This window comes from Talpa europaea (genome assembly GCF_964194135.1).
Source record: "Talpa europaea genome assembly, chromosome: 16".
NCBI classification, from domain to species: Eukaryota; Metazoa; Chordata; class Mammalia; order Eulipotyphla; family Talpidae; genus Talpa; species Talpa europaea.
The window spans coordinates 5575939-5591640 of record NC_140084.1 but is presented as its reverse complement, the minus strand read 5'-3'; the positions used below and the strand labels follow the sequence as shown (position 1 = coordinate 5591640).

General features: G+C 46.0%; 1 protein-coding gene across 3 annotated transcripts in view; it reads right to left on the bottom strand.

The window, feature by feature from the left end:
* The window catches only part of LPCAT2 (lysophosphatidylcholine acyltransferase 2), a gene marked incomplete at both ends in the record, with an annotated part of 58675 nt that overhangs the window by 27429 nt on the left and 15544 nt on the right, over positions 1-15702 (bottom strand). For 2 of the 3 annotated variants that reach the window (XM_084257576.1, XM_084257577.1), the window contains 5 exons: positions 233-315; positions 10123-10177; positions 13359-13393; positions 14584-14642; positions 15505-15565. In XM_084257576.1, coding sequence (XP_084113702.1) covers positions 233-315; positions 10123-10177; positions 13359-13393; positions 14584-14642; positions 15505-15565 — 293 coding nt within the window. The remainder of the gene's footprint in view (positions 1-232; positions 316-10122; positions 10178-13358; positions 13394-14583; positions 14643-15504; positions 15566-15702) is intronic. The other variant, XM_084257578.1, reaches the window with a different exon arrangement.

Sequence of the window (15702 nt, the reverse complement as noted above, 5' to 3'; positions counted from 1 at the left end):
CCTCTGTCGGCACCGCCTGCTCCTCTTCTGGCAGAGACACGTGTCCACTAGCTGGAACCATCCCAGATGGTCTCACTGACCACATTCCCAGCATATTGTTTCACTTCCCGAAAAGAGTTGGGGGAATAAGGCCTCAGGCAAAAACAAACAAAAAACTCACCTTAAAAGCAAGTTAAATGCCATTGACTGATGATTTAAAAATTATTAATTATAATCACATCAAGACACTTACTCTGCCATGAAATTCCGGACTCTACTGGCAAAAAGGACAGGATCCCTTTTTTCTTCATCATTTGGTACTTGAACAGGCATGAACTGGAAGACAAATGTACTTTCTGTAACACTCTTTCTAGCACATTCGATGGTAATTTATAAACTGGCACTTTGTTAAATTTTATGCCATCCCAGCACGTGGACTAAACGACGTGAAGGAAGGAACACTGGGCTGGCGTCAGGAACCGGGACCGAGCCTGGGTCTTCCTGCGTGTTGGCAAGTGTCTCTTGGCAGTTTCCTGAACTGTCTCCTCAACTCTACAAAGACGGTTATGACCTGGTGTTCAAACCACAAAACCCTATCCCACAAGTCATGTAGGGAATTGGGTTTAACCATTGAGACAGTCAGTGCAAAAATCCTGGAATACACCTATGAAGAGTGAATTAAAAATAGCTGAATATGGGCTTCCCTGGTGGCACAGGGGTTAAGTCTCAGCACTATGAAGCTATCTGCAGCCACTGCAGCATGAGTTCGATCCCTGGCCAGGGATCTGACCCACATGGCGCAGCAGACCTCTCCCGTCTCCCTGCTGCTCCCCTCAGCAGTGTATTTCAGTCAATCTGCCTGTTCTGCTCCCCACTCTGTCTCTGGTGAATCCTCTCACCTCTGGCCTGCACCCCAGCTCTTGCATGCAAAAAATCAAAAAGATGCATGTATTACAAGGCCAGAACAACACAGCAGGCACCATCTTCACCCTACTGGCCCCGATTACAGAGTGGACATAAAAGCCTAATTAATTTACTTAAAATCAGACAGGTCACATGAGTTGGGCTGAGCCCAACGTCTGCCAGATTCTAAAATCCCTGTTGCCTGCATCCACTCTCCTTCCTGAGTATGAGAACGAGGGGGAGGAAATGATTAATCTGGCTGGACAGCAGGGAAAAGCAGCCAAAGAGTCTTTGCAGAAGAGCTAATACTTGATCTTGGCTTTTTAAGGATAAACATGATTCGCTAATCACTACTGCTGATTGAATTGTGTGAGGCAGGCACCATGCTCCATGCTTTATATGCATTATTTCGTCTCTTTAGTTCAAATTTAGCCATAAGGAACTGAGGTTGACAAAGATTAAATGACTTGCTCAAGAGGTCATGTCTTATTTCCAACCAACAAATACTACCCAGGCACCTGTGACAGGCCAGGCCCACCCTAAGCCCCAAACAGGACAATTTCCCGCCCTCGAAGGGCTCTCTGTTCTGTGGGTAGAAATCTGTGATTCAAGGAGCTAAGGCCCTCAGGCAGAACTACCAGTCTGTGAAACACCTGCTGTGTCCTGGTACTTTCTATGATAAACTCAACAATTCCTTGAGGCAAGTCCTATCCCTTCCATCAGAGAAGCAGGAGGTGGAGGAGGCTCGCCAGGTTAAACACCATAGCTGATGCCACACACAGTGGCGGGGCCACGATTTGAAAGAAAAAAGTGTCTAAATGACTCCACCGTGGAGCTCACATGCACCTCTTTTCAAGTCTTGTTAATTATACTAAGAGGTCCGGGGTGTCGTGTTTTGTATTGTTATTATTGGTGAAGGAAATTCTATGGGGACTACACCTGAGGTGGGGAAGAAACATTTTTTAAAAATGAACAATGATGGGGCCTCCCTGGTGGTGCGGCGGGTTGGGCGCAGCGCTGTGAAGCGGTCCACAGCCTCTGCAGCGCCGGTTTGATTCCCGGCCGGCCAGCGAGAAGCCCACATGGCACGGCAGACCTCTCCTGTCTCGCCCGCTGCTCCCCTCAGCAGTGTGTTTCAATCCTTCTGCCTGTTCTGCTCCCCACTCTGTCTCTGGTGAATCTTCTCACCCTCTCCGTGCCTCTGGCCTGTACCCCAGTTCTTGTATAAAAATAAATAAATCTTAAAAAAAAAAGAAAAAAGAAAACAAACAAAAAATGAACAATGATGTAAAATATATGTAAGTTAAAAAAAGAAAGAAAGAAAGAAAGAAAGAAAGAAAGAAAGAAAGAAAAGAGGTCCAGGGTGTGATGGAGTTATTTAACAGGAGGGCCACAACCAGGTCCCGTTTATGAGTGGTAACTTCGGGGTAGGGAGTGGATAAACCCATGAGGAGGAGGCCGAGGGCAGGGGGACCTTCAATATCCTGCGTCAGCCTGGAGAGACATTAATCCACGAACAGAGGCGTGAGGATGAAGAGGGCTGCGTGGACAAGGGCACTTCTAGTATAAAGCAGGTTACAGGCTAACCTGTCCTCTGCCAGGTTAGAGCCCCTAAGCAGCACCCCGTCCCCGGGGACAGCAGCGCAGGAAGGGGCTCTGCCTCTGGGCCCCGGCAACGTCATTTAGCCTCTCTGGCCCGTAATTCCCTCCAGAGTCAAGCGAAAATTTGAGAGGATGGTCTCTAAGACCCTTTCCAGCTGGAATTCATCGTTTTCCAGTTCATATCTAGAAAAAAAAACTAAGCCACCAGAGGTCCCCACATCACTTAGCTTCCAGAGCAACAAACTATCTTTGCAAATAAATATTTCTAAAATTTCCCTCCATCCTGATCTAGTGAAATGCCTTACAGTTGCTTAGTATAAAATCCACGGAAGCAAGCTGTACATTAAAATGCATGTTCATAAAATCACTAACAAAGTAATACAATAAAAAGTTTTAAATTGCTCTCTAAGTCTTCAATTTTTCAAAGAAGCCAAATGACCATTTATAATACACTGGATTTCTAAAAAGCACATTCTGAAAACCCGGAAAAATAAATCACTGCTACAAGCGTTAACCAAACACAGTACAATGAACGGTGGGTTTGGTTTCTTTACAAGCAGGGAATATTTCCATAAAATGATTTTTAATAACTCTCCTATCGGCGTGGCATTTTATTCTTGAGGCAAAAAATTCCACAGAGAGTACAAAATAATTAAAAGCCTGGATCGACACTCAAGGCCCTCGCAGGCGCCCGTGTCTCCTGAGAAGCAACGCGGGGGAAAGTCTAATGAAATGTCACCTCTCCCTGGATGGAGCCTGCCCTCTGACCACACCGGCGGCCCGTGCAAAGCAGTCACGGCGCCCAGCGTGAACACACCCCTGGCGTGGGAAGAAGAGCCCCTCAACAGAGGGGGCCAGGACGGCTGTGATCTGGTACTGTCCCCCCACGCATCTCCACGCCCCAGGGACAGCGGGACACACGACTTCCCTCCCACCCTGGCCTCCCTCACTGTCGCCAGCGTCCACGCTGAGGGCGCAGCTGACACCTCTGTGTCACTGCCCCTAGACTGCTCAGCCCACCTCGGTCAGGGAAACCAACAGGGCTCTGAGGTGCCCCGACAGCCCCCGGGTCTCTGTCACAGTCGCTTCTCTCCTGACCTGCCGGAGCTGAGAACCCGACGGCCACTCAGACACTCGGCGCTCCTCACCCACGCCCTCCCGGCCACCTGAGCCAAGCGAGCGCCTCCACAGCTCCCGGTCACCTTCCTGTCCACCCCAGCCCATCCTCGCCTGCCGAACCCCTCCTGTTAGACACCCCAGAGGGTGCTCAAGAAAAGCCTCAGCGGCTGAGGTGACTATGAATTCAAGTTCATGCCCACAGGGCCCTCCCGGCTGCTTCACATCATTCCCTGAGGTGACCATCCTCCTGCAAATATGAAAATGGTTTTTAGTTTGTTTGGCTTTACTAAAGCTCTTCCTGTATCTTTTTCTTTGTTTTTGTTTTTTTAAAAAAGATTTATTTACTCACGCATACAAGAGCAGGGGTGTAGGCTAGAGACGTGGGGGGTGCGAGGACTCGCCAGAGACAGAGTGGGGAGCAGAACAGGTGGATCTACTTAATTACACTGCTGAGGGGAGCAGCGGGGAGACAGGAGAGGTCTGCTGCACCATGTGGGTAGCTCCCTGGCTGGGGATTAAACTCGTGCTGCAGTGGCTGCCAAAAGCTTCATAGTGCTGCGTCTTAACCCCTTGCACACAGGGAGGCCCTTCTTTCTATAACTTTTTAATCAGAAAAAGGAGGCATGCGAAACGTGGGCTCCTCATACTGGGTCTCCTCCCTCAGTGTCCGAGAGACGGGTGAGGAGCGGGTTACTTAGCTGCACTCATGGCTACGCAGCAGGGAGTGTCTGCCCTGCTGTCATCATAACTGACTTCTTCAGATAGGACCTGTTCTTCTCGAGAAGCTTCCTCTGAACTCGCCTTATCTGCCTAATGACAAATCATAAATCCCCTCCTGGGAGGTAGATTGGACAGGGAGGACTCTCTTACCAGAGCAGAAAAGACGAGAAGTCCCACACTATCTCCATCACATGGTTGTCTCCCATCTGTTCTTCTAGGGGCGCCTCATCTTTCTTAAAACTGCCCCTCTCCTCTCTGTGGCTCAGGCGCCCTCCCCTCTCCTGCACTGAGACAGCACAGAAGCCCTCACATGTCATGGCCTGGCTTGGATATACACTTTTTTTCCTGGGATGCCTCTTGCATGTAATACTATAAACGGATATACCTTCTCTCCTGCTAATCTGCCTGTTGTCAATTTATATCACAGACCCACCATCCAGCCCAGGGTGGGGAGAGGGCAGGCCCTCCGTGCCCCCAGCAGCCCATGGGACTATCTGCAATTCCCTTCCCTGGTCCCTGAGCTGCTGCTTCGTGCTCCACACCCCTCCCTTCCGAGCCCCTCCCGGCTTCAGCAGCCTCCAGTCCTCACCAGCTGGCTTGCACCACCCTGCCCAGGGGCGGCTGATCAGCGAGGGTTCTACCCCCTGTGCCTTGGGCCCCAGAGCATCCAGCCTCCTCTGGGTCTGAGACTGCACCCAAGATAAAAATCATGATTCCTCAGCCTATTATTTAAGGCCCTCTGCGTCACCCACAGTCAGCCCTTCACATGCAGACTCATACCAGTAAAACTGGTTCATTCATTGCGTCCTGACCACATCAAGCGCATTCCTTTCTGCGAGAAACGACTCCGAAAAGGAGGCAGATTGATGAGTGATGACACTAGAGCCAGTTTTTTCTTTTCCCAAGTAACAGGCAAGGATCTTAACAGACCACTCTGAGCAGATGTGTGGTTCTAGTTCTTCCCATGACTCTTTTAAGTCCTCAAAAAGAGAAAATGCAAAAGGAGGAAGTTATTTATGCGCATTAGCTGCTCCCTTCCTAAAAGAACAGAAAAATCAGAAAAATCGAATGATAAGGGAAATGGAAGTTAATGCTCCCTGAATGCTTACTGCCTGCCAGCACGTAAGTCACTGACTCAATCCTCCCGCCCTATAAAACCAGTGTTAGACAGGCTTGAGTAATTTGCTCACGCACACGCAGGTTGGTAGAAGCAGATATGGAACAAACCCCCAGTTAATACTCTTTTCATGATATTCCATTTCTCTATGATGACTAATAAATTCTAGAATTCTACCAAGTTCCCAAAAAAATGAGCTTTATTAGAAAAAGTACACATGTACTGTGTGTGTGAAATGGAAGTTTTCTATAAGGCTCAGTCGAGAGTCAAAACTACAAATCATTTTAGAGCATTTGAATGTTTATGTAAACTATATAAATATACTTAAACCTTCCCTAAGTAATAAGCTCCGAGGTTAGTTTAACAGTGATCTAAATCTATAGGTGTTGATCATAACACTCTCTGTCAAGTGCAAGCCTTTCCTAAATCAAGGAATGAAACAAAGCCCTTTCTATCACTTATGGCAATGAAATGACCCCCCATAAAGCAGTGTAGATCTAGGAGGCCTTCCTGGTGGTGCAGGGATTAAACTCTCGGTGCTTTCAAGCTCTGCGGCATAAGTTCAATCTCCAGCCAAGGAACTAACCCACATGGCGCAGCAGACACCTCTCCTGTTTCGCCTGCTGCTCCCCTAGCAGTGTATTTCAGTGAATCTGCCTGTTCTGTTCCCCACTCTGTCTCTGGTGAATCCTCTCAACCTTCTGCACCCTTGGCCTACACCCCAGTTCTCGTAAGCATAAATAAATTAAAAAAAAAAAAAAGGCAGTGTAGATCTAACACTGGCCACTGGCAGCTCAGTGGAAGCTCTGAAAGGAAATTTCGTAGAGCAAAGTATGTCTGATGCCTGCACAGAAATCATTTCTATGCATCTATAATATAACACGCGGCTTTACAGTCACATGCTTTGAAAGCAAATGGAGATACAGTCTATGAGGAAGGAAATTGTGCAGTAACATGGGTGCCGTGTCTCCATCGATGATCTAGCTGCCGCCTCACCCCCACACCCTCCCAGTGCCACCAGTCTGAACGGCTGGTATTCTCTCTCATGAGATAAACTAGCGGGCTCTTAATTTATGTCCTATTTTGTTCCCTCCAAGCTACCTTATTTGCCATGTCCTCAGCCACATGCTCATTAAGGCGGACTGTGATGCCGCTGAGAGAGTGACGAAAAAAGGGCGTGAGCACACACACTGCCCCGCGAGGGCCTGGAGAACAGCTCTCAGGAGACACACAGGGCGCCTGGGCAGAGGTGCCAGGAGACCAGTTACCGCGGGCAGGATGCTGGGACTTACTTGTTTTATGACGCAGGAGTCAAGAAAATAAGATGCTTTCAAAAGCAAGAATGTGCTGGGGAAGCAGAGAAAGGGGATGGAGAGGCGGTGAGTAAGGAACATTCCTAAAGATTACATTCTCTGGATTTGAGACAATCCAATGACTTTGATCACGAGAGTCTGAGGCTCACGGGAGGCCGTGAGCTGAAGGACAGGGATGGTCTGTGAGCCGCGAGTGTCCAAGAGGGCACCCCACTAACCTGCTTGAAGTCTGCTTTAAAAATCACAATAAACTTGGGCCTCCCCGGTGGCGCAGCGGTTGAACGCTGGGTTGCGAAGATGCCCGCAGCCTCTGCGGTGCCGGTTCGATCCCCGGCTGCATCCCGGCCACCGGAGGAGGGTCCCACATTGCGTGCAGACCTCTCCTGCCGCCCGCTGCTCCCCTCAGCAGTGTACTTCGTCACTCTGCCTGCTCTGCTCCCCGCTCTGGCTCTGGTGAATTCTCTCACCCTTCCGCGCTTCTGACTGTACCCAGTGCTTGTATAAACAAAACAAACAAACAAATAAATAAAACATGCCTCTATTAAAAAAAAATTACAATAAACCTCACACCAAGTCCTTGAATAATAACACATCTTGAATTGGGTTTAGCTAATCAATATTCAAGAAGTTCTAAAAACATGTTAAAAAAAAATAACTAGACTTGGGCCTCCCTGATGGCACAAGAGGTTAAGACACAAGCTAAGAAGCCACTGCAGCCACTGCAGCACGAGTTTAATCCCCAGCTGGTCAGGAAGCTGACCCACATAGGGCAGCAGACCTCTCCTGCCTCCCTGCTGCTCCCCTCAGCAGTGTATTTCAGTACATCTGCCTGTTCTGCTCCCCACTCTGTCTCTGGTGAATCCTCTCACCCCCTGCACCTCTGGCCTGCACCCCAGCTCTTGGACATATAAATAAATAAAATAAATCTTAAAAAAACCCCCACTAGAGCTGCCATCAATTTTAAGGGGAGAGAGAGAGAGAGAGAGAGAGAGAGAGAGAGAGAGAGCGAGGATGCTTCTCAAGAACCAGGACAACCGCTAGTGGAGCAGCGAGAGGCCCCTAGGCATGTAACTAAGCTGTTTGTAGGGTAGCTCCAGCGGGCTGGGGTACAGACACAGCCCTCCCTCCAGCCCTGCCCCACGCATGCATGGCCGGCTGCTGGTGACACCCCAAAACGGGGAAGTAAACTATTCAAAGCTCATAAAGCAATTCGGAGCCTGCTTGGTGAAAGGTAGTATCATAACTCTGAATTAAATATATTTAACATAAGAAGGCTGGATTCGAAGGAACTTCCCTCATCCTGCCCTGCTGGCAGCTGCAGCACAGCCCGTTGTTGCTAGCTCAGAGTGGTGGAGAAGTTATTGAACAGAGACTTCCTTTTCTTTGCCAGGAAATAGTATGCAAACAGGTGGGGAGTGCAGGTATTACAATTGTTTTAAAAAGGAGGAAAAAGACAGCCATGGCCCGGGAAATTGTGGTAAAGGTGGTCAGGGCAAGCAAATGAGGAATTTGCCGGCCTCTGCCATAGGCAGTGTGACTGCTGACTCACTGCCACAGGGCAGTGCCAGATGCATGCGCACACCTGCTGTTGGATCTTGTTGTAACTGGAGAGGGGGGTCGGGGGTGGGGGGACTGTCAATAGATATGACAGAACTATCGTCCGTCCGTCCATCCATCTATCCATCCACCATCGATTTATCAATCTATCAATCTGCCTATCTAACTACAGACACACACACACATACACACACACACACACACTCTCTCTTCCAACTTTACAGAGAAGACATGGCGTGGCTGTTGAAAGTATGGGTTTTCTTGTGTGTGTGTTTTTTCAGGAAGGGAAAATAGGGTTAAACCATCTGAGCTGCTACTAAAGAAGAAAGCGCAATGCTCAGAGGACTCAGCAATAATACAGGGCTTCCCGAAATGCCTTCCAGGGAACTCTGGTTCCAGGAAATACACAGAGAAAATGGGGGTGTTTGGTCAAACATTTCACTGAGAAGTTCTGAGAAAAGAAACCCCATTCCTCTTGCTTACCCAGGCACTTCCTGAACTTATTAGGACCCAGGCTAGTATTTATCCAGCAACATGTAAGGACATAGCTAGAACTAGTGGTTTTTTGTTTACATTGAGAGATACTGAGCTGGTTTTCAAAGCGGAAAGATGTGGCACAAAATGAATAAACAGGTATATTCAGAGCTGGCAGACAACCTGCAGGTCTCAAGAAAAATGCACTGAGACTAAACTCATTTTGAAGTATAATTTGCCCTCCTATAGCTTTGGTATTGCTGACAACCTCTGCTTGGCTGAACAACTACAGTGTCTAGCCAAGTAAGCTGGTATCCTTGTGATGTAAACTCTGTGGCCTATTACTGGTCCCCGCTCAGGACGCTGAAGGACACATGCGAACTTGAGGTTTTCATTAGACAATCCAGGGGTGCAACTGGCAAACGCAGGCAGGAACCCAGAAACCCACTATTCTGACCTTTGCTCTTCAGAGGCAACCTGTGAATTCATTAATAAACCACTAGATCCTGAATTCAGGGGTCCATTCCACATCATTCTTAGAATCTAAGAAGAGTTCTGGAACCAACCTTCAGTCTGTTAGCCCTTGTCTTGCCTGCCCTGCAACTCAAATCGAAAGCTCCCCGGGGAGTAGTGACATGTGTTGTCTCCCAGGCAGGACTTCCTCTCCTTGGCTTTCCCAGGACGTGATCCTGACAGAGCTGTGGGCTCCCTCAGCTACTGTTGCAGCATCTTTGGTCAGAGTGTGAAGGTTGGGGATTTTCCAGTGGCGCAGGGGCTAAAGACACAGCACTATCAAGCTAATGGCAGCCACGGAAGCATGAGTTCGATGCCTGGCCAGGGAGCTACCCACATGGCACAGCAGACCTCTCCTGCCTCCCCGCTGCTCCCCTCAGCAGTGTATTTCAGTACATCTGCCTGTTCTGCTCCCCACTCTGTCTCTGGTGAATCCTCTCACCCCCCCATGTACCTCTGGCCTGTACCCCAGCTCTTGTATGCATAAATAAATAAATCTTAAAAAAAAAAAAAGAATGTGAAGGTTATCATTCAACTTGGCAGAGGTCAGCAGCAACAGGAATAAAAATCATAGGACCTCTGACTAGCTGGGCAGTGGGTGACGTGTTGGGAGCGCCAGGAAGTTAGAGGCGTCACCAAGCACAAGTCTAAGGACCAGACTTGACAGCCTGCGTTTAGATACACAGCTTGTAAAAGGCCAGGGCTTATTGAAAAGGTGGTTGATTTAATCTCCAGCCTTTGCACATTGGGTCTCTCTAGAGCAGAAATTCAAAATAAAGGGAAACACCAGATCTTGAGTTCCAAAGCCACATGTTGAAGGCTTACCTCGACTTCCACCTTTGTGAAAGGCTGGCAGAAAGTAAGCATGCAAAGCTGAATGCTGAGGAGAAAAGAGAGAGGACCATTGTTAAAAGGTAATAACGGATCATCTCCTGGTACTCAACAGTCCTCGCTTCACACACAAGCACCCTCACGTCACGTGTCATAAATATTTTGCATTTAGAAATACCACAGTGTAGCACTTCTGGGGCTTAGACAACTATTCTTGATATTCAAAGATTCAGTCACCAAATGCAATACCAAATACGTATTTGTGAGTCACAGCCACAGCTCGGCAGACTAGACCCCAAATTTGACATCTCCTTGACAGACCAGACCCCAAATTTGAAGTTTCCTGGACAACGCAGGTTCACTGGCTTAGTCTTAGGAAAATCAGCGAGGCAACCTTTTAAGGTACATGAATGTGGATATACAAAGACTCCTGTGTGGAATATATCTTGCATTTCTAGACTTCCCTGATATAAAAGAAAAAAATCAGTGGGCCTTTCCTTAAAAGCAGAGGCTTTACATAATTGTCCCCACTTACTAATGAATGTTTTAGTTATGGGGAAATTTTTCTGCAAAGTGTCAGATTTCATTAAAAGCTAGACAAAGGCTTTCTTTCAGTGGTTTTATAATCAACCGTCTCAAAGATACTTTTTGAAATAGTTTTTCCTACTGGCAGCTTTCTAGCATATATTTAGACCCTGTGGATAAGACGTCTATGGGATAATTATTTTGCCTCATTTACACAGATGACCCACAAGCTGGCAGAATGGACTAGACTACACATTTAAGAACAACCAACCCCTCCTTTTTTTTTGTTAACTAAAGAAATTAAAATATGACCTACCTGTAAAAATTACTTGACAAATTACGTAAGACAAGGAGGTTAGGAATTTTAGGAACCAGGAGCTGTCAATGCCATCTATAATTGTAAGTTGTTAACCTAAGTGAGGATTTTCAAAGCTCCCTTTTGAAAGGGAAAAAATCTTTGACTAACAAGCCCCAGCAAACAAAGTCAACTTATACTACCTACCATAAACTGCCCTCTAATTATTCAAATTGAACACTGGAATTCAAGGATTTGACTAGATATCATGGTCTGAAAATTCTGAATGCTGTAAAAAATTGAAGCCCACGTAAGTTCTCATTAAACCTGCACTGTCCACTCTGTGCTGCTGGACAATCCAACGACCTTGTTAGACTGACACAGGCAGTGCCTGCATACTCGTCCCTTCCCGCGTCTGTCCCTCTGTCTCCTGTCCCTTAGGGTATCTGCTTTGTGTAAAGTCTCTTCCTTAGACTCGAGTCTAGGGTAGTAAGGGCAGCTGAAGTAACTGGTTTTGAAGGAACAGACACCACTAAGCAGATGGAAAGGCAGAGGGGGGATAAAGCTCTCTAGATGAGGCCGCTGTGGCAGCTTTGGGGGGTTTTCTGTGTTTATAAGTCCTAGGAATCTTTAATTCTGAAAGTGTTTGTCCCTCTCTTTTCTTTAGTACACACTTCCCAGGGTGGAAGCCTGCATCGATGCGATCACTCTATTTTCTAGCCCTGGTCTCCCTTCCAGAAGAGTCTTCTCCTACTTGACCTTCACATCTACCTAGATTGTTGCTAAATGAAAAATAGTCACATCGGCTGCACTGTGAACCCCAGATCCCTATCTCCGCAAGGAATTTAATTCGTAAAGACTCAAATGATGATGCACCTCAGGAAATACATTGAAAATGCACCTTCACACAATTTTTAGGCACTTTTTTCTAACATGCTCTCCTCTTGCTTTTCTTTATAGAAAAGCTGAAAACCAGAAATGCGAAATCAATAGTGACACGAAACATGTACTTTAACCAAATCAACTGATATCCTGGAGAGATTAAGTTAACATGATGTTGAGATATCCTTTACATTTATGTCTTTTATTTTCGGTGGCCTTGACTTAACTTGAATCACCCAAGGACTGAAACATGACAGGAACAGAAATGTCTTCCAGGTGCTCATGCACACCTATAACTGGCCAGTTACCCATTCTAATTTACATTTATTATTTCAAAGCAATTCTCACACACACACAATGGAGAAAGTATGCAGCATTAAAAACCAAATTTCACTTTCAGACATTGTCTAGATGATCTCAAAGCACCTAAGGAAACCCACAGAATACTTAGAGGCAAGTGATGATTTCTTTTAAATATTTCCAAGTGGCTACCTCCTGTCCACAGTGTTCTCTGATCTGCATATGACAGTATCAAAGGCACAAGTCTGTGAACTTCCAACCCAGGTAGTTTCACACTCACACAGCCGGGACTAAACGCGAGATCCTCTTGAAAGACAGAATCTATGTGTTCTGTTCTTTCAAAGTCCTCTTTCACTTCAGCTTGCTCAACAGAGGAATTGTATTCCTGCCCTCTCTTAAATGTTTATAGAAACTGCTGATCCCTATGCTTTTAAAATCCAAGAAGAGAACCGAAAGCTTGGTTAGCTATTTTCTCAGGTCAAAACAGACACATCTAGTCCAAGTCAAGTGACTAAATTGCTCTGGACTGCTTAAACCAGCACAAACAATGCTGGAGACGCTAAATAATGCAAAATCTGCCATGACACGAAGCTGCAAAATTAAAGCTCAACAGGATCCAAACTAGGTCACTGGACTGTTTCTTGGGAATTGATAGTCAAACACCTGAAACCCATTAGAGAGTGACAGCTAGAATTCTAGAATTCTGCACCCCGGCGACACCAGGGGTTAATGGACAAGGGAGATCTGCTCTCTCTGGTGTGCGGCTGGGCCTTGAGCACCCACCCAGGCAGGTGAAGGCAGGTCTGTTGAGAGGCTGCCCACTTCTGCCTCCACTCCATGGTCTACACAGACAACCCGGGGGGCAGTGGGCACATTCAGAACATGGTTTGCCTCTGAGCTTGCCCCTAGGTGGGAGGGTCACAGTCACTTGGTGGTTAGAGGGCCAGAGGGAGCCACAGGCCTGAGGCAGGGAGGGGAGGGATCCTGGAGTATGTAGGGGACCTGGCCCCACTGGGAGGAGTAAAATAAAAAAATAACTAACCATGCTCCCTTCAGATGCTTATCAGTTACGAGATTTAAGAATTTGATCAGAAATTTTTATTTTTACAAAAACCAGTTTTTTTTCCTTAAAAAAGGAGGCATGGGTTATCTTTTTCTTCACTAAAATAAAATTTATGTAAACTTAAATAAATATGTATTATTTATGTAGTAAGCAAAAGCAACTTACAACGTATATCCCTGCCACGTCCAGGTCACGGTATCCTACGGCAACACAAAGGTTTAAATTTGCATTAGTTCAGAGGAGAAACAGCAAATAAAACAAAATTCTTATTTCAATGTTGGTTTTCAGGTATCTTTTTTTTTTTTGCATAAAGACAACATGAGAAATAAAGCCTGTGGCTATAGCAGCAACACGAATCCTTGAGTCTCTCTCTACAGACATTACCTTCCTGACATAACCCTCACATCTTTTTATGGAAGTGAATTTTTAAATAACTACGGGGAAGCTTAGGTCTCTGCCCCTAATACGAACATACCTGGATTTGCTTATAAAAACCAGAACGCATCATTTCTCAAGAAAAAGTGATGTTGGGAGAAAAGATGACAAGCCGTATAGAGTGAAAGGATTTGGATAAATGTAAATCCGTAGGCAAAAGTAAAATGATAAAAGTCTGATAGATTCGAATTTTTAAATCATAGCTGTCCGAGGCTGGGAAGCCAGTCACTGAATAGGAAGCCGAAGTGATCAGCAACTTTAATCTTAAATAACACAGACAATTCATAATTATATTTTACCTTTTTACGTAAATTCTCTAGTGAAGGAAGTTCCTTTCAGAACCAAAACATCCTCAGAAACAACCCTTTCTTTAGGAAAACGGGGGCGCGATCACTCCCCCTGCCATGTCCTCACAGAGGGTGACCACGAACCCAGCTGGTGCAGAAGAGAGTTTCCAGAGCCAGCTGTGGGTTTTCTGTAGGATATTTGGTTCTTTTCTAATATTTTCTTGTTTAAGTTACTTCTTGCCAAAAGTTACACCGCTAGTAAGGAGTGAGTGTGTCACCAGACACCTCCACCAGGAATGACAGCTGATTAAATTAGGAGGCGTTTCCTTCGAGGTGTCAGGGAAATCACAGTTTGCTGCAAGCCTCCTGACATCTGCTGAGACCCTCCGTCTGCGGCTGCATCCTACCATCCAGGACCACAGAGTAGAGGTTCAGGAGAACCTTCCCGGAGCTCAGCAGCAGCAAAGGCGAGATGCAATGCTGAGAGCAGCAAGCAGGTGCCTGTCCCGTACACATTCAAAACAAAATGTGGCAGCTAGGATGGGGCGTGCCGTCTGCTCCTGTTACTCATCTACCCACACCTGTATTCAAGTATTAAAAGGGACCCTGGAGAATGGGTGCTGTTTGGAAAGTGAGAAATTCTTCCCGTAGCAAAACACTAGACTTACCAGCTTGTTGGGGTATCGGAGGAGCACGGGCTGCACGGGAACCCCCGGGATGAAGGCTCCTATAAGCACATTGGGGTCTCACAGCGTGTTCTTTATACAAATGTGTGTTTTACAATGAAGCACAAGTTAATAATAAACGGTATACATGTACTGGATGCTTTTCAGGGACATAAAAGAAACTTTGCAAAATACTGGAAAATGCCCAGTGTTTACCAAAATGAGAGATTTTTCAAGTTCAAAACTGTGTGAGAAAAATATGATGATGCTGTGCCTGGGTCATTTACACTCTATATTCACATCCCCCTTTGTTTTCACTTCCCAAATGCCTCTTATTCAAGAGGATTTTTTAAAATGATGCAATCAAGACAGAGAAGAAGAAAATCTATACAAAACCAAATGGGCGAAGCAAGAACTACCCCATTTGCTGGAAGTGAGTTCTAATGTTGGCTCTGAGCTGGTGAGCCGCCAAAACAAAAATATTTTAAAATATTATCCATCACCGTGAAGTTACACATTTACTGTGAAATTCACACTTTCATAATATAAAAGGAGTGAACGGGAGAAGGCATTAGAAGGCCCTGTAATGATAATAGCTTTTCTACCGATGACCCCTGGTATAGTCGGAGGAAAAGAAAAATCCGCCAGTGGCTTCTATGCACGCATGCGTGTACACACACACACACACACACACACACACACACACACACACACACGACACGCAGGACACTCCAAGGAATAAAGGCTAATGACCAAAAGACAAAGTAAAGGAGTGAGTTCTTAGCATTTGCAACTTTCAAAACTTTTTAGCGGACAAGAAGGAAAGCTTAGAGCAAACTAAAGCAGTTTTGTGCACGACTATCAATTCATTTGAAGAAAGCTTCCAGACTACTTTGTCACAATACATAATTTAATTTATCTCACCTGGTTTAAAAGTTATCAAACAGGAACGATTAGTACAAGTACCTTCTGGGAAAACTAGTATCTTGGGAGAAAAGGAATAGATTTAATATTTCAGTCTAATTAATAGATTACCTCTTCACTCACTTTCTTATGACTTCACAAATAGCTGCCCCTTCTTACTAAAACTAAAATGAAATAAAAGGCAATAGTACTTGTTTC